Genomic DNA, 18,142 nt, shown 5'->3' with positions numbered 1-18,142 from the left:
CTGCGGTGTCTAATTTGAAAACAAAAAGCAGCATAGAAGCGAAAGAAAAGCCTAACAATGATAACACTGCTGGTGGCGGATTTCTGGGCTTGGCATGTGCTAGTTTTGAACACGAAGACGACAATGACAAATGATACTTTTGATGGAAAATCACTTTGTTCATTCCAAGTTATTTAGTTTTATTATAGAAAGTTTTATTTCGTTTAGAACATTGTGTTATTATATTGCGTAGTGAAGATGGCATGATAAGTTTCATGTATGAAGCATTAGTATTAAGGCTGAAAGAGAACAAGACGAAGTGATACTATATAAGTGTACAATAAGATGGAAAATACAATTTTGAATGAATCTATAAAGGATTGTCAAAATTTATATCATCTGCAAAGTAGAACAATTTTAGCCCCAACTATTAACAGTGTTGAAGAGATTAATGATTACATACTATCTTTAAATAAAAATGAATTGAAAACATATCTGAGTTCAGATTCACCTTGCTTTAAAGAAGGAACTGATGACACAGTTGCTTGCGTATATACACCAGAATTTTTTGGCAACAATAAAATCTTCTGGGTGGAACTAGATTAATTGTCACGAGACTTGGAAATAAAATTATTGAAGCCAAAATTTTATCGGGAAATAGTCAAGGTGAAAAGATCATCATCCCTAGAATGACATTAACTCCATCAGATGCAAAGTTACCTTTCAAGTTTTAACGTAGACAATTTCCTCTGATTTTATCATATGCAATGACCATAAATAAAAGTCAAGGGCAGTCTCTAAATCATGTTGGCTTATTTCTGAAACAACCAGTTTTTATATATGGACAACTTTATGTCGCAATTTCACGGGTCACCACCAAAGATGCAAGATTGTAATATCTCATGATAATTCTAACAATTTCGCTGCAACAGAAAATGTTGTTTACTATGAAGTCTTCAAAAATATTCGAATCTCTACTAATAGTCAAAAGGTAAGTGTCTTCGAATATTAGATACTAAATTATCTTCAACAATGCTTTAACATTTGCTTATTTAAAAAATATGATATATTACCATTTTTTACTAATGATAATTTTTTATTTATGATGAAAATATGACCTAAGACTATGTAATTAGAATAATTTTACACTCATTTGGTAGATTTATTTTTTAAAAATCAATGCCGATGCTGAATGTGAATATTTAATAACTTTTGTTATGCATAATACTTTTAGATATAACATAAGGTAGCATTCTTGCATCTCTTTTTGTAAATCAACTCATCTGTTTGACCTCACAATTGATTTAAAAAATAATTACTTTATTATTTGTTGCTGTTAATATGAAATTTTTATGAGATTTTTTTCAGGAGAATCACTTAAAACTCTCAAGGAGTGGTTAAGTTTTTAATAACTGCAGTAATCATAAAGAACAAATTTTTTTTATAAGAAAAAATATTAATAATATGAATAGAAAGTTATTATACATATGAAATAGAGCTTAGAGAGATCCCTTTATGCAGATTATATATGTAGTCTCAATTAGGTAGACATCACAAACAAGAAATCCCTCTATTAAAATAGGAGATGGTGAAAGGGAAGGAAAGAAAATAGGACATACTTAATGAGAAAGGATTGTGGTTAAAATAAGAGTTGTGCAGCTGCCCTTGCAGTCAGATTTATAAATCATGGACACCCGACTACGGTGGTCTCAACTGACCTTGCTCTCTCCTTAAGCATACTATTGAGTTGAATTATTAGTGACTCATTATTTATTATAAAATTATTGGATATCAATAGTCACTCTTGTTTTTTGTCCCCTCCCTTTTCAATCAGCGGCATAATTTTTTATATATTTTTATCAACTTTGTTTAATGCTCATGAAAATCAATTTTGGAATGTTTTGAATATTGTAAAGTCACTTATTGATTTAACGTATATTTTCTAGAATATTACATCAACTTCGTTATAATTTTAATTTTTTCAAGGAGCGAGGAACAATTGCCACTGTCCGTGTTGAACAAGAAATCATAAAATTTGGTGAAGAACTTGAGGTTTGGGACTCATGAAAGTATGTTTACTAAGGCTTTTCTTGGGATTTGGGTTTCTTTTAGATTAAATGCATTGCTTTTGATTAAAATCTCAATTGTAGACATTTAGTTGCATCTGTAAATTATGATCATTGTTGTATTTCATGTATGGCTATGAGCTATGACCTATGGTTGATAGTACTTGGCAAACTTTTGATGCTTCTCACTTGCAATTCTGATATGCAAATGTGTCATGATTTCTGTAGTTAAGATAGCAAATTTTTAAGTTGTGAATTAGATTCTATTTTTCAGTATTCTTGAACCAATACAAAACTTAACATTTGAGACTCTACACATGTTTGAGTTAATATTCTCCATTTGATTCTGAGATGAGATCTTACTTTTATTAGATGAATTTATGAAATTCAAAAAGGCATGTAAACTTGCAAATAAAATTATTTCAATTTTGAGTATTTATCAAATTATGAATTTCAAAGGGAAGAAAATTGATTGATAAACATGTATCTCACATCAAATGCTGGTTTCGAGGCACTATTTACCAATTGAACTGATGAAGCATATAATTCAATTTTAATGAGTATTTGTTTTGATCATAATGAAAAAAAAAAGGAGAAAGACAAAAGCAAAAAATAATTATTTAATTTTAGTTCCATTTCATATTTTAATATCTTGCTACTGCATGCTCATTTTTGTTCTTCAGGATACTACAGTTGACATTGTAAAAAGGAAGATGTAGTTTATAAGAGTAGTTGCACATTAAAAATTCACAGTTGTTGTCTTATGTACATGTTAAAATAGTTGAAACAACTTACTTAATCAGAGGTTTAATTGCTGCATTATTATTCAATTTTGTTTACCAATGATTAATAATTTTACTGATATAAAAATGCTGTAATTGAAGTGCTTTTTAGTGAGCAGATTTCATGCTTTGTAAACCTAATTATCAACTCAATTAAAATACAAATTAAATTATCAAAAGTTGAACAGCTAAAAAATTAAATTCTTAAAATAAAAATTATATTATATAATTAAATATTAAAAAGCATTCAACAAATTAGACTATTTTATATTTATATTTACCAAGTGATATGTTATCATAAATTTTTTCAGTTATATAAGATTAATAGTTAGATTATTTAAAAATATAATGCTAATTTAGTACATAAATCAATAATACGTAAATATCTATGATTAAAAACATAATTTATAATTTAAAATTAACAAATTTATAAAAAAATTGTCCTGCGCGGGCTTTTTGCTAGTAATATAGAATTTTTTATTTTAATATGGAAGAGTGAAGAGAGTTTTACGTTAATGTTGTAAAAAATAAAGTTTTATAGTGTTATGGGGGCGTTGTTCTGTGCAAACACATTACGCAGAACACGTATTGTACTGACAATACGCAGACTATGTATTTACAATACGCAGTCTGCGTATTATAATTTAATATTAAAATAATACAATACGCAGTCTGTGTATTGTCTTTATAAATTAAAAAAACATTAATCTGACAATTCGCATTCTGCAAATTCTATAGCCCTCATAATTTTATAAAATACCATAATTTCCAATATTAAAGAATTACACCAATTTTTATCCAATATCCAAAAAAATTAACCTAAAATATAACGTCAAGTAAGTGAGTTTTAGTGGTAAGTGGATTAGATTGTTTAACAAAGCAATAGGTGTTTTGAATTGCACCTTGGGCGTGGAAAACATCATGTCAACTAGACCACTACCACTACTAAGGTAGTACGGTAGTTTCACCCAGAACCTAGAAAAGAAAATAAAGAACTTTATGACATCATTAGTTTTTGAAGTTTCTAGGTAAAACATTTAAGTTGAGAAAAAAAATAAAAATAAAACGTTGATGAATAAATTTATATTAATATATAATTCTATGCCACCTTGCAAGTGAAGTTAGACTTCTTTTAGATATATTGTATTATTGGATATAAAATTCATTTACTTTTATTGGAAAATGCATACAAATTACTCTATTACCTAACATAGGAGTGTAATGTTAAGACAAAAAAAAAATTCGAGTGTAATGTTAGGAATACCCAAAGTAATTCTTAAAATTTGTTTAGTTGTTATTAAATTATCAAAAAAAATATAATATTTTGAATATATTTAACAAAATTTTAATAATAAAGGTAAAATTATTAAAAAGTAAAAATAAATTTTAAAAGTTTTAATTTATATTTTTTAAAAGATATTTTTATTTAAAAAATATTTTTATATAAAATATCTAAACATAAAATTATTTTTTTTAAAAAATATTTTATAAAAAAAATCACTTCATAAAAAAACTTAGGTGAACAAGCTCTTAATCTAATAAGAATAAATCTCTATGTACAAGTCAATTAACCAAACAAATCCAATAAATCATTTATACTTACGCGCACACGACCTTCTCAGCGTCCCTGCATGTTCTTCTTCTTTTTCATTATCGTCGTTACCAACACCGCCACCTCTTCCTCCTCATCTTCCTCCTTCTTTTCTCATTGGAACTTCTTCTCCTCATTTCTTTTCTTCCATCTCCTACATCATCTTTATAATCATGATTATCATCGTTATAGTCATCGTCGTCGTCTTCTTCTTATACGTATTGTCGTTATCGTTATCATAGAATTTGAATCTGTTTCATTCTCGTTTCGGTGTATTTTAGAAAACTTTCGTTATATTTTTATTCTGATAAGTTCTACATAATTCAAAACTCTTCCTCTCCCTCTCCCTCTTCCTCTTCTTCATCTTCTGCTGCTGCTTCTTCTTCTTTTTCATCATTATCATCATCTTTTTTTTTTCTTATGCATCTTTTTCTTCTTGCTTTACCTTCTCAAGTTTCTTCTTGTTTTACTTCTTAACAAGAATAAAAAAATCAAATACAGAAGAAGAAGAAACACATAATGTTGAAAAATTATTTGGAAGAGGATGAACCTATATTCATTCAACTAAAAGAAAGAAAGAAATAAAGAAAGAAAAACAAATGATTAAAGGAAATAATTTTGTGCATTTGTAGCAAAATTTCGGTACAGGAGTTCTGAATCTGAATTATTATTGTGATTAATCTGTTCCATTCTCGTTTCGGTGTATTTTAGATAATTTTCGGTGTATTTTGGAAAATTTTCAGTATATTTTGAAAATTTTTCGGTGTATTTTTATTTTGATAAGTTCTACATAATTCAAAGCTATTTCTCTTCCTCCTATTCATCTTCTATTGCTGCTTCTTTTTCTTCTTCTTCTTTTTCATCATCTATCGTCATTTTTTTTATTCATTTTTTTTCTTGTTTTACCTTTTCAAGTTTCTTCTTGTTTTACTCTTTTAACAGGAATAGAAACAAAAAAATTAAACAAAGAAGGAGAAAAAAACACATAATGCTACAAAATTACTTGGAAGATGATAAAGCTACATTCATTCAACTAAAAGAAAGAAAGAAATAAGAAAAAAAAAAGAAAAAATGCATTAAAAAAATATTTTTGTGCATTTGTAGCAAAATTTTCATGTAGTAGTTTTGAATCAAAATTGTTATTGTAATGAATTTGTTCCATTTTCGTTTCGGTATATTTTGAAAAATTTTTGGTGTGTTTTGATTGGTGTATTTTGAAAATTTTTTGGTATATTTTTAATCTAAAAAATTCTGCAAAAATTAAAATTTTTTTTTTCTAAAAAAAATTATGAGAAGATAAAATAAGAAGATAAAGAAGAAGCAACAATAGAGCAGCAATAAAAAGAATGACAATGAAGATGAAACACACGAAAAAAATGAGGAGAAACACAAAAAAAAAAGGAGAAAAAAAAAAGAATGCAGGATACAAACTTTAGAAAAAGAATAGTGTAATTTCATATGTACGCTATGTAAGTGAATTTTGTTGGCTTAAAATTAATTTATTTAGACTTATTTACAAAAAGACTTATATATCAAGCGGAGTGATGTAACAATCCCCAAATGTAGTATTAGTGAGGAATGATGGAAGTTTAATTAGTCATGTAGAGAGTTGTGTTTGGGAAGGGGGACAATTGGACATACCATGGTGCACTCAGCACTAAGATTGGCAATAATCATGGAAGAAGACATACATGTCATAGTCAACGAAGCTCGTCAACGGTTGAGAGTTGTTGAGACATATTGAGCGTTGAAGCAACAGCAACTCTCAAACCCCATGTCCAATGGGCATCGACATGATCACATGATGTGTTCCATTTCTTTTTCATCATTTCTTGGTTTGAAAAGGTGGCAACCTTTCATTCACATTATTAATATCCGTATCGCATTCATAAACAGAAGCAACTCTCTCATCTTACAAGTAACGAGCCTATATTGCTGCCCCTTCGAAGTTCGAATAATGGAAGATATTTTTTATATAAATGAACAGAAAAATAATATTTTCTTGTGCTACACAAACAAAATAAGCCATTGATATACTTATAAGTTATAACGTCTCAACTCTTAATTAGCCGCACTGATAAGAAACGCCACCTTTTTAAGTTCACATGCATGTGTTCTCATGCTTAATTTACAAAATCAATTTCCCTAATACTTTTACAATCGCTACGTTACCCACCAGCTAATCAAACATCTTTAACGTTTCTCTTCATCATTTACCAATGGAAATTAATTAAAAGCCAAACAATATAAAATCACAGTTATTGTTCCAACTTCAATGCGACAAGTAGGAGCTGTAGATGGTAAGATGGATCTCGCGAATAACAGAATAATACATTTGTTTTATGAAAGCATTGATGCCATATATTTGTAAATCATTACTCTCTTGAAAAGATTATAAAAAAAATAATAATTTCATTCTTATTTTTTATAATACCACTTTATATATGATTATATTGTATGAATTTGATTAGTCAAATAACAATGTCCTTAGCTTAGTAACAATATTAAATTTGATTTGATTAACGAAAATAGGAAAAACAGATATGGATTAATATTTAATTCAACTAAATATTACTTTTAACGTACATGAATTGATTTGATTTTTGTATCTATTTTTTAAAATTCTTTTGAATATTCTAATTTTTAAAATTGATCAAATTTCCAAATTGCAACATTGTGAATAGGACCCAATCGTCTTTAAAACCAAATCAAACCCATCTTTTATAAATTAATACCATTTATATAATTTGATTCGGATTGATTATATTTTAAAAATTGATCCAAAGTTCCAAACAATGAACATAGCAAAGAAATATATTAACCCAATACAAGAGAGTTTCTTTGAAAAAACAGATACATTACATTACATCAAAATGCAACTAAAAAAAAAAAAAAGATGAACACGTAATTGAATGATACGGGGCCAGTCCTAGAAATTTGCAGCCACTGCTGAGTCAGTGTCAGAGAAAAGAAAGTTGCAGGTTTCTCGTGACCGCTTCTGACTTTTACTCCATTTTCCTTTCACATTTCCGAGTTGGGTGCCCTCAAAGTTTTCTCTTTCTTTGAGCTGCATATTCTTCTGTTTGATTCCTTAACTTCCCTGAAAAAAATTGGAAAATTTATGAAAAAGGTTTAGCTTTTCTAGTTTTCATCAGTAGCCCCAGGTTTGAGAGTTTGAGTTGAGCCATGGATTCAACTTGTGCAGCACTGAGTGCCACCAATCTAGTTCAACTTAGTAACAAAGTTGGAAGAAACAGAGCAACTCTGTTCTGGGGTGAATCTAAAATAGCACCTCAAATAAGAACAACAACAACGTTGTTGAGTGTTCAATCATCCAAGCCTGCAACTGCACACGCTGTTCTCACATCAGATGTGAATCAAGAGTCCACGGTAAATTACTATTACAACTGCATTCTGCAGTCAAGTTTGATGGTTATGCCAAAGCAGTTACCTTTTGATGAATGTATTTTGATTTGGGTGCATAATAATTTAAGGCATTCCAGGAGGAACATAATTTTGAAACCCTTGAAGCAGACCCAAAAGGTGTAGCTTCTATCATTTTGGGTGGAGGTGCTGGAACTCGCCTCTTTCCTCTTACTGGCAGAAGAGCCAAACCTGCGGTACAAATATTAGTTTATCTTTTTAGTTTTAATTGTTGAGGACACTCATGGTTGCAAATCATTCATGCAAGCTTTCTGGACTTTGCAGGTTCCAATAGGAGGGTGTTATAGACTCATTGATATCCCTATGAGCAATTGCATCAATAGTGGCATCAAGAAAATATTCATTTTAACTCAGTTCAACTCTTTCTCCCTCAATCGTCACTTGTCTCGCTTATACAGCTTTGGAAATGGCCTCAGTTTTGGGGATGGTTTTGTGGAGGTCAGTAGCAATAAATGTTATTGGATTTACAGTTATGAACATGTTCATACTTATAGCAATTTCTCGTAACAGGTCTTGGCTGCAACTCAAACACCTGGAGAAACAGGGAAGAAATGGTTCCAAGGGACAGCTGATGCCGTGAGGCAATTTATATGGGTCTTTGAGGTAAAAGCTTACAGTGTTTAAACTTTAAAGTACTGCTTTGATATGGAAGAGGGTGAATGTGTATGTGGATTGCCAATTTCTGATGCAGGATGCCAAGAACAAGAATATTGAGAATATATTGATACTTTCTGGTGATCATCTTTACCGAATGGACTATATGGACTTTGTTCAGGTACAAATTATATGATTCATCAACCATTCTTAGGATTGAGTATTGTAAAGCTAATGATGACTGTCATTGCAGAAACATATCGACACAAATGCTGATATCACAGTTTCGTGTGTGCCCATGGATGATAGGTACATCTACTTGACTACACCTGATTAAATCTTTTTTGCAAGATATGAACATGATTGCTGTTGTCTTTCTTGCAGCCGCGCATCAGACTATGGGCTGATGAAAATTGATAAAACAGGACGGATTGTACAGTTTGCAGAAAAGCCAAAGGGATCTGATCTGAAGGAAATGGTATGTTAATGGTATCTAAAGCCTCATATTTCTTACATGTTGCCTTGCTAATGCTTGATTTATAACTGCAGAAAGTTGACACCACTGTCCTCGGGTTATCTGCAGAAGAAGCAAAGAAACATCCTTACATTGCATCAATGGGTGTCTATGTCTTTAGAACTGAAACCCTCCTGAAACTACTAAGATGGAGCTGTTCTTCGTGCAATGACTTTGGATCTGAAATAATCCCATCTGCTGTGAAAGATCACAATGTCCAGGTAGCGAGGGAATAATTTAATTTTTATTCTTTTTAAAATCTTACATTATGTTTAGCAGTACCTTAATGTCTGATTTTCATTCTCAGGCATATTTGTTTAATGATTACTGGGAAGATATTGGAACTATAAAGTCCTTCTTCGACGCAAATTTGGCCCTTACAGAGCAGGCTTGTTAAAAACTATCCTTTGATTTCTTCTAATTTTTCCTCATTAACTGATTATTTCCATGGTAATAAATTCGACTAGAATTAAGTGGGGTGGGTGATTATAAAGTCCAGAACTTGGAATGTTTCACAATTCAGAAAACTAAATTCCAAGTTTGATGATAAGACAGCTTGATAACAGTGTTAAGAAAAAAGTAACATTTTACATACCGGTTCCCGAGCTCAGAAAGAAAACGCTACTAAATTTTTAATCATATATGTCATCATTTGCAGCCTCCAAAATTTGAATTCTATGATCCAAAGACTCCTTTCTTCACTTCCCCAAGGTTCCTACCACCCACTAAAGTAGAAAAATGCAAGGTATGACAGCAAACTTGACTTGTCCCAGATAAGATTGCTTGATCAGTTTCTGTTGTTGGTGGTACTTTTTGAATGTGCAAACGATTGACACAGATCGTGGATGCAATTATTTCTCATGGGTGCTTCTTGAGGGAGTGCAGCGTTCAACATTCAATTGTTGGGGTGCGCTCACGTCTAGAGTCCGGTGTGGAGCTTAAGGTAAATCTGATTCACTTTCCACTCCTCTATACTTGCTCAATATGACAAGACTATAACTATAATACATCTGTTAAGTGCTTGTTTGGACGTAGTTAAGTGCTTGTTTGGACGTTATTATCTTGATTAAAAAAAATCTTCTTTAATAAGAAAAAGATATTTTTTTTTATTTTTTAGCGTGTTTGTCAAAATTCTAGTAGCAAAAGTAAGAGTACTAGAAAAAAAAACATCTTTTTCATGTAATAAAAAAACAAAAAAATACTTTTATATTGTTATACGCAAATATAATTGATAGATAAAAAGATCTTTTTGTATGAGATATCCAAACATAAAATTATTTTTACTTTTACATAAGATCTTTTAAAAAAAGATAACTCGAAAAAAGATATTTTTTTAATTCACCCAAACAAGCCCAAATCAATAAAAAAAGAAATTCTTTTTTCAATGAAAAAAGATATATTTTATTTTCTAGTATATTTGGCAAATTTCTAACAGTAAAAGTAAAAGTATTAAAAAAATAATTTTTTTTTGAAAAACTACAATTTACATCTTTTTTTAAAAGATCTGGTTTTTCTTTAAAAAATGATGTTTTTCACATAATAAATGAACAAAAAAGTACTTTGATGTTATTTTAGCTAAACAAAATTGATAAATAAAAAGATCTTTTTACATGAAATATCCAAACATAAAATCATTTTTATTTTTGTAAAAGATCTTTTAAAAAATATTATTTAAAAAAATACCTTTTTCGTGAATGGCGCCTAGACTCAAGATCAGGGTGCTTATTTCACTTTGAAACAGGTTATGTTAACATTATTTCTAGATGAGCCCTGTGGCGAAATGTAAATTGTAGCTTCTTGAGTTGATACCTTGAGTTAGGGGTGAACGCGGATCGGATCGGATCTGACCAAAATCTTGATTTAATCCGCACTAAAATCATCGGATCGGATTCAGTATTCACAATTTTTAAGTTTGGATCTGATCGGATCGGATATCGGATATATCCGTAAAACACAAAAATATTTGTAAAAGCTTATTTTTATTAAAAAAATATTAATAAAATTCTTTTTTCCTGTTCTTTTAAATATGTTTACTCTTAAAATAATATTAAACATATTTTTCTTAAATAATAAAATTAAAATAATACAACATATATGATAATTATTAGTTGAAATAAAACATAAGAAGAATATTTAATTATTTATTTTTGCGGATCCGCGGATATGCGGATACCTACATAAAATCCGCAATGTGATCCTATAAGTGTGCGGATCGGACTGGATTTGCGAATCGGATCCATATCCGCAATTTCCGGGTCGGATTTGGATAAATACCGCGGATATGTGGATTAGATTCGATCCATGAACATCCCTACCTTGAGTGATGGATATTTTTATGCCTTTTATGACCTTTGGTTTTCAGGATACCATGATGATGGGTGCTGATTATTATCAAACTGAGTCTGAAATTGCATCCTTTCTAGCAGAAGGAAAGGTTCCAATTGGTGTGGGAGAGAATACCAAAATCAGGTTTCATTACTATGTCTCTTAAATAACTAGTTTGATTCATATATTATTGGACTCTAAAGCAACAGTCGAAGAAACTCGATTACTTGCCATAACCCCAATGGTTCCCTACATTTTTGTGTCTGCTAATTTCATACTCAACATTTTGAAGGAATTGTATCATTGACAAGAATGCCAAGATAGGAAGAAATGTGATTATTGCAAATGGTGATGTAAGTGCTGCTTCCGAAAATTGCTGTAAAAAGATTTAGTTACTGAGTTTTTATCTAGAGTTGTCTGAATATATAAATGTATATTGATTTCTCAGGGTGTGGAAGAAGCAGACAGGCCTAATGAAGGATTCTACATTAGGTCTGGCATCACAGTTGTTCTAAAAAATGCAACAATCAAAGATGGAACAGTAATATGAAGCCCTTCAAATCATCAAGCGTGCCTCTTTGTCTAAGACCTTGTATATTAGTACAATTTAGTTCCAGGAAAGAACTCATTAGTTTTTGAATAAGTAATAGCCAGAGCTTATTTCTCTTGATCATAAGTAATAATTACGTGTAACAAATAGGACTACATGTTCATGATATAAAATTCCAATAATGTAGTAGAGGGATACTATATTATTATGAAGTAACAATCCATGGACAGAACATGTTTACAAATTGCTGATCACAATTACATTTGTAAGACTATGAAATTCAGAAGTCACTAGTAATTAGTAAGAACATAAACAATAATATACCACTCATCTTTAGTGGAGCGGAGGGACACTATTGTGAAGAACAACAATTCATTGTCAAACAATGCTTACAAATTTGGCAACTCTTGTTTCCTCGGCCTCACTCTCAGCTTTTTTTTTCCTCACTCATAAAATATATAGTAATATGACATATTGCATGGTGAAGCTTATCTCAGTTTCTGGCATCAGAGCCACCGTGCCATTGTGAGCTTCTGATTTCCCTTGCTTTGTTCCACTTCTCAATGTTTCTAAGTCTGGCATACATCTTGCGAATTCGGTTCAGCTTCTGAGACTCTTGAGAGATCAAAGCAGCCATGGAGGGGTTCTCATCTAACACAACCTCATAACCGTCTCGGAACGAATCCATTCCTTGAGCCAGAAGTTGCCAGAACAAGCCGCCAACAGCGGCACCACCACCACTTGCCGATGAGTATATGGCAGAATACACGGTGTTGTAAAACCTTTCCCTTGGTTCTAAGTTAGAACCAAAACTCTTTGTTGAAACACCAAACTCCCCAACTAGTATTGGCTTGTGAAGGGTGTTTTGTGCATCTTGGATGTGCTCATTTAGCCACTTTCCCAAGAAAGACATTTGATCTTCATAGCTTGAGCTTGATAACCTGCTCATGGAAAGTAGCATACAACCACTTCATCGTCATGGTAATAGCCATATCACTAATCTATGTAACTATGTTAGAAGAATTTTTAATGTGTACATAGTTAACAATATCAATAGTATGATCATTGATAGATCAAAATCTAACTGATCTATACTTTCTAAGAATTTGTTTGGATGAAATTTTACGAATATATATTTTTTTAGATATCTTTAAAAAAGTAAAAATAATTTGACATTTGAATATCTTATATTCGCGACCTCTTAGATGAGTATGGAAGACTATGCCATTTGAGTTATAACTTATTGGCAAAATAACTCTTTATTTATTAATTATGTTTGAGTATAACAATATAAAAGTATTTATTTATTTATTTATTATGTCAAAATATTTTTTTATGCAAAAAAATGTTTAAAAAAGATATAAATTAGAATTTCTTAAAAAATATATATTTTTTATTTTTATAGTGTTTTTATTTTTATCATAATAAATTGTTAAATATATTAAAAAATATATGTTTTTTTTTTTTTACAATTTAATGCTATCCAATTACGGAGTAAATTGTGGCATTCATAGTAACAGTTTGCATTATTTGATAAAGTAATAATGGTAGGTGAATAATAAAGAAGCAGACCATTGATCAGGGTAGGCGTGGACTGTTGCAAAATCAATGGCGGGGATTTGGTTATTAGCAATAAAATCTGTTCCAACTTGGAAGTTGGGATTAGAGTCGCTCTTTGATTGACCATAGAAACCCTCAAGACCAGCTTCTAGCAAGTGGTTTCCATCTATGGATTTCAAGTAAGATGCCATCTCACTAATCCAACCCTGTGAAATCATTAAACATTATGTTGTGTCGGTGAAGAAACTTGGAATCCTAATTGCAAGTGATGCAATCTCGTTAGTTTATACCTGAACTGTATTTCCTGATTGATCTGATTTGCACCTAATTTCGTTCATAAGCTCCCAAGCCATTATGGTTGGGTCATCTTTGTAAGCAACACCAGTGACGCTGTTACGTCTTGTAAGTACAGTCTACAATAACAAAACATAAACAAAAACTTGGATTCATCCAACACTTTTTACCAGTTATTGAGTACTAGAAGGTGTTGGGCCATCACGGAAAGCTCTTGCCCAAAATATAAAATAAAAAGACATTACATCTAATTTAAAATTTAAAAATAATAAATTAATAGATTTTTCGTCTTATAAATTTTTCATTCTTTTTTGCCAACTAATTTCGTACATTTCTCACCCTTGTAACACTAACCGAAAGGATAGGAAAAAATAAAGCATGGTTATGATTACCTTGATATGATTTTTGTAGTATCCCTTAACAACTGAATTTGTGAAGAAATCGTCCTCAGAATAAATGGACTGTCCACCCTCATTCCTTGCCCACTCCACATATTGCTTCTTCCCTCCAAAATTCTCATAGTTATCCACCAAACTCAACACAAGCTTTATCCCATATTTTCCGGCTTCCGCTATTACAAAGTCCAACCCCTTTTAATTTCAGTCCAATGTGAAATGAATCAGTAACAGATATAATATACTACTACTAATTGAAGATTAAAAGATTAACAAGTACCTGGAACATTTGCTCATTATAAGAACCAGGAGAGTATTGAAGAGGTTTATATCCACCATCACTGAAAGCCCAAGTTCTTGCAATGTTAAGGCCATTATTTGAAGCCTCTTGAAATGTAGAGGAGACCTTGGTCCTCTGAGATGGATCAGAGGCCATGTACATGAGCCAGTAAGCATTGAAACCATGGGCATAGTAGGGGCTACCATTCAGCACAAGCTGCACCCCTCTTGTCTTCACAAAACCATCTGCTTCTACTTCAACTGCCACTAACAGAACCAACAAACCAGCTCCAAAGAACCACTGCTTCATCATGGTGCTTAATTGTTTTACTTTGTGTTGTTGTGATCTCAATGTATGTTGGGTTTTGAAGCAAATGAAGATTCTGTCCTTGTTTATAGAGCAAGTGTCTCGGTTGGAATATATAAGATTTCACATCAGTGAATAAAGGTGATCCAAATGCGAGAAAATTACAGAAAAGGGGCGTGGTGGTTAAGCAAGATGAGAGGGTGTCCAATCCGTAATGGGCCGACAATGAGGGTGGGCCTCGGAGAACATGCACATGACCACAACCCTCACATGATACTGTCCCTCATGGTCATGGTATGCAACTATGCATACCTATTTGGGTACGATAAATATCCGAGTCATTTACTTTTTATGTCAAATTATCTAGATACTCATGCAATTATGCCGTAAAAAGTTCTAGTAAACGAGTATTAAAGAATACTAATTAACGTTAATGATCTTTACGTTATAACTCGAACGTAATTAGTAATATTATTAAATTTATTATATATTATTAAAATTAGATTTTTTCAATTAATAGTATAACTGATCTGTATGTTTTTGAAGGTATTTTTAATTTATTTTATTTGATTGATTTAAATACGTTAATTAATTATTTATTTATTTGATTTAATTAAAATAAATATTAAATTATTTTATATTTTATTTGATCACATTAATTATAATTAATAAATAATATAAATGATTTGATTTGACTAAAATAAATAAATTAATTTTGTTTTAATTTGTATTATTTTTTATTTTATGGATTTTAATTAATAATTTTTAAAATTGTTATGATTTTTACGTAGCATATTTATAAAATACTTTTATTTATTTGATTTATTATACGAAGCCAAACAATTATAATTAATTTATTATATCAATTATTTCATTTAATTAATTTAAAGAGTAATGCTACACATCTAAGTTTTTTTATGAATCAAATCTATCTAAATTAAACAATAAGATTTGAAGTAATACTATTTATAATTGATTTTTGTTGATATTAGACCAATTTTATTAGATTTGATTAATAAAAATATTTAAATATGTAATATTATTCTAATTGAAATATATATTATTTGATTCAAGTTATTGTCACATTAATATATAAAAATTTTTGATTTGACTGAAATACATAAATTAATTTTGTTTTAATTTGTATTAATTTTTTATTTTATGTATTTTAATTTATAATTTTTAAAAGTGTTATAATTTTTACATAGTATATTTATAAAATATTTTTATTTATTTGAGTTACTATACTGAGCAAAACAATTATAATTAATTTATTATATCAATTATTTCATTTAATTAATTTAAAAAATTAAAATATATATTATTTGATTCAATTTATTGCCACGCTAATATTATGAGTTGTTATTTACCTAAAGTTCTTATTCATTTTCTTTTTTTATCTTAAATATTTTAATTTTAAATTTTAGATTTTTATTCATTGTTTATATTTTTTATTTTAATATCAAATCTAATATTTCTATTAATATTTTTTATAATTTATTGTCTAATAGTTATATGTTCGCCATCAATTATATAATTATAAATATTTTTCAATTTATTAAAAAAATAATTTCATTAATTTCTTTTTATTTTACTTATTTTTATATTTCATAACTTATTCACCGTAAAAAATCATATATGCTAGAAGAGAATCTCATTTTTTTTACCAATTGTTCTTCCATTTGGTAATACGTTTTTTTCCTTATAATGCATTATTTCTACGCTTTGATATTTTTTTATAAACTATAAACCATTATTATTCGTTATTGTATTCTATCTCTTCAATTTTTTATTTTTCATATTTATTTGTTTTTATATTTTTTATTATAAATTTTATCATTTTTATCCTATACAAGTTAATTTATCATAACTCTTCACATGTTGAATCTTCTAAATATTTAAATTATATTCCATATGTGCTTAAATTCATTTCTAATTTGGAAGATTGAGTGATAAAATAACATTGATGAAGATTATTGTATGTCTTCTTTTTCGTCTCTTTTGCTTACCTCTTTTTTTGTAGAGATCATGAGTAATTATATATAATGGTGCTTATGCATAAATGGTAAGCATAAATTATATCTTATCTTTCCTTAATAAAATTTTTATTATCTACCTTAAAATAGGATAAAACATTGTATGGACCAATAAGTCTATCATCGTTGTGATATGATATTGTGCATTCATCTTATCTTTAGCAGTTTTGATTGGTGTTCAAACTAACAAAAAAATATGATATAAAACTGTTCTAGGTAATTTTAACAAAAAAAAGTTCTCCATAATATTTTTTGCTATAATAATAAAGAAGGTGCAATGACAAATTTTATCTCATGTTAGATTATACTTGCGATAAAATCGGTTTTAACATAAGAGTAATAGGATTTAAAAATTTTACTCATGCCTCATGAGCAAATATCTATAAATGTAATTAGTAATATTATTTGAAGAGAAATTTTTAAAAAGATAAGATTCTAATAATGTAAATATTTGTTGAAGGTGCAGCAAGATGATGCAAAAACAATTAGATGAGAGAACAGAGAGAAGAAGATGAGAAATGAAAATGAATTCAATCGAAATAATGATTGAATCACACTTTACACTAACAGTCACACTTGTCTTATATAGTGGCTGTTACAACAAAATTTGCATAATTAAAAATTATCTAACCTACTACTTAGCAGTAATTTACGCAACTAAATTAGCTCAATTTGTCTAACTACCTAATTTACTATACCGCATAAAATGAATGTCTATTTCCTAGTTGTCAATTAATTTTTCCACTAGATAACACCCTCCCTCAAGTTAGGAATGTGAAAATTTACCAATCTTAACTTGCCATACAATGTATGAAATGTAGTTGGGGCTAATGGCTTCGTTAAAATGTCTGCGACCTGATCGGTTGTGGAGATTGGCAGCAAATGAATGAGACCCTCCATGAACTTGTCTCAAACGTGATGGCAATCAGCCTCAATGTGTTTAGTTCTCTCGTGAAAAACGGGGTTGGAGGCAATATAAATGGTTGATTGACTATCACAATAGGTGCTGATAGGCCTGGTGAGAGGCATCCCAAGGTCCTTCATAAGAAAGCTTATCTAAATGGCTTCTTTGGTGGCAGCAGCAAGAGCGCGATATTCAACCTCAGCTGAGCTACATGCCACAGTAACTTGCTTCTTACTTTCCAAGAGACTAAAGCACTGCCGACATAGAAACAATAAGCAGAAATAGATCGTCTTGAATCTGGGCATGCAGCCCAGTCAGAGTCAGTAAACCCAGTGACACAAAGGTCTGAATCAACAGGGAAAAATATGCCTGTGGCAGGAGAGCCCTTGATGTATCTTAATACTCTGTGAGCTGCAGTGAGTGAGCATTAGTCGAGTGATCCAAATATTGACTTGGCTTGCTAATTGCAAAGCTAATGTCTGGCCGTGTGATGAATCCATATTTGACAATATATTTTGGTAT

At 30.0% G+C, this 18,142-nt stretch overlaps 2 protein-coding genes across 3 annotated transcripts; one reads left to right on the top strand and one right to left on the bottom strand.

Annotated features, from left to right (window-relative positions):
* The first annotated feature begins 6,377 nt into the window (after positions 1-6,377).
* LOC112705556 (glucose-1-phosphate adenylyltransferase large subunit 1) lies at positions 6,378-12,089 on the top strand. Of its 2 annotated transcripts, none has more exons than XM_025756397.3 (14): positions 6,378-7,808; positions 7,913-8,038; positions 8,127-8,300; positions 8,373-8,465; positions 8,554-8,637; positions 8,710-8,765; positions 8,841-8,934; positions 9,006-9,191; positions 9,278-9,358; positions 9,629-9,715; positions 9,809-9,913; positions 11,333-11,439; positions 11,588-11,648; positions 11,744-12,089. In XM_025756397.3, exons 1-14 carry the CDS (start codon positions 7,605-7,607, stop codon positions 11,843-11,845), a joined length of 1,560 nt encoding a protein of 519 aa, XP_025612182.1. In that variant the 5' UTR covers positions 6,378-7,604; the 3' UTR covers positions 11,846-12,089. The 2 variants fall into 2 exon arrangements, with proteins under 2 accessions (XP_025612182.1, XP_025612183.1); XM_025756398.3 differs by having other exon boundaries at positions 6,501-7,808; positions 7,922-8,038.
* Positions 12,009-15,002, bottom strand: LOC112705557 (mannan endo-1,4-beta-mannosidase 7). The gene is made up of 5 exons (XM_025756399.3): positions 14,375-15,002; positions 14,092-14,289; positions 13,696-13,818; positions 13,418-13,611; positions 12,009-12,786 (listed from the first exon to the last, which is right to left on the bottom strand). Exons 1-5 carry the CDS (start codon positions 14,684-14,686, stop codon positions 12,339-12,341), a joined length of 1,275 nt encoding a protein of 424 aa, XP_025612184.1. The 5' UTR covers positions 14,687-15,002; the 3' UTR covers positions 12,009-12,338.
* Between the last annotated feature and the right edge of the window lie 3,140 nt (positions 15,003-18,142).

Source organism: Arachis hypogaea, chromosome 8, assembly GCF_003086295.3.
Source record: "Arachis hypogaea cultivar Tifrunner chromosome 8, arahy.Tifrunner.gnm2.J5K5, whole genome shotgun sequence".
Lineage (NCBI taxonomy): Eukaryota > Viridiplantae > Streptophyta > Magnoliopsida > Fabales > Fabaceae > Arachis > Arachis hypogaea.
Note: the sequence above shows the minus strand (reverse complement) of the source record. Positions and strands in the feature narration are given on the sequence as shown.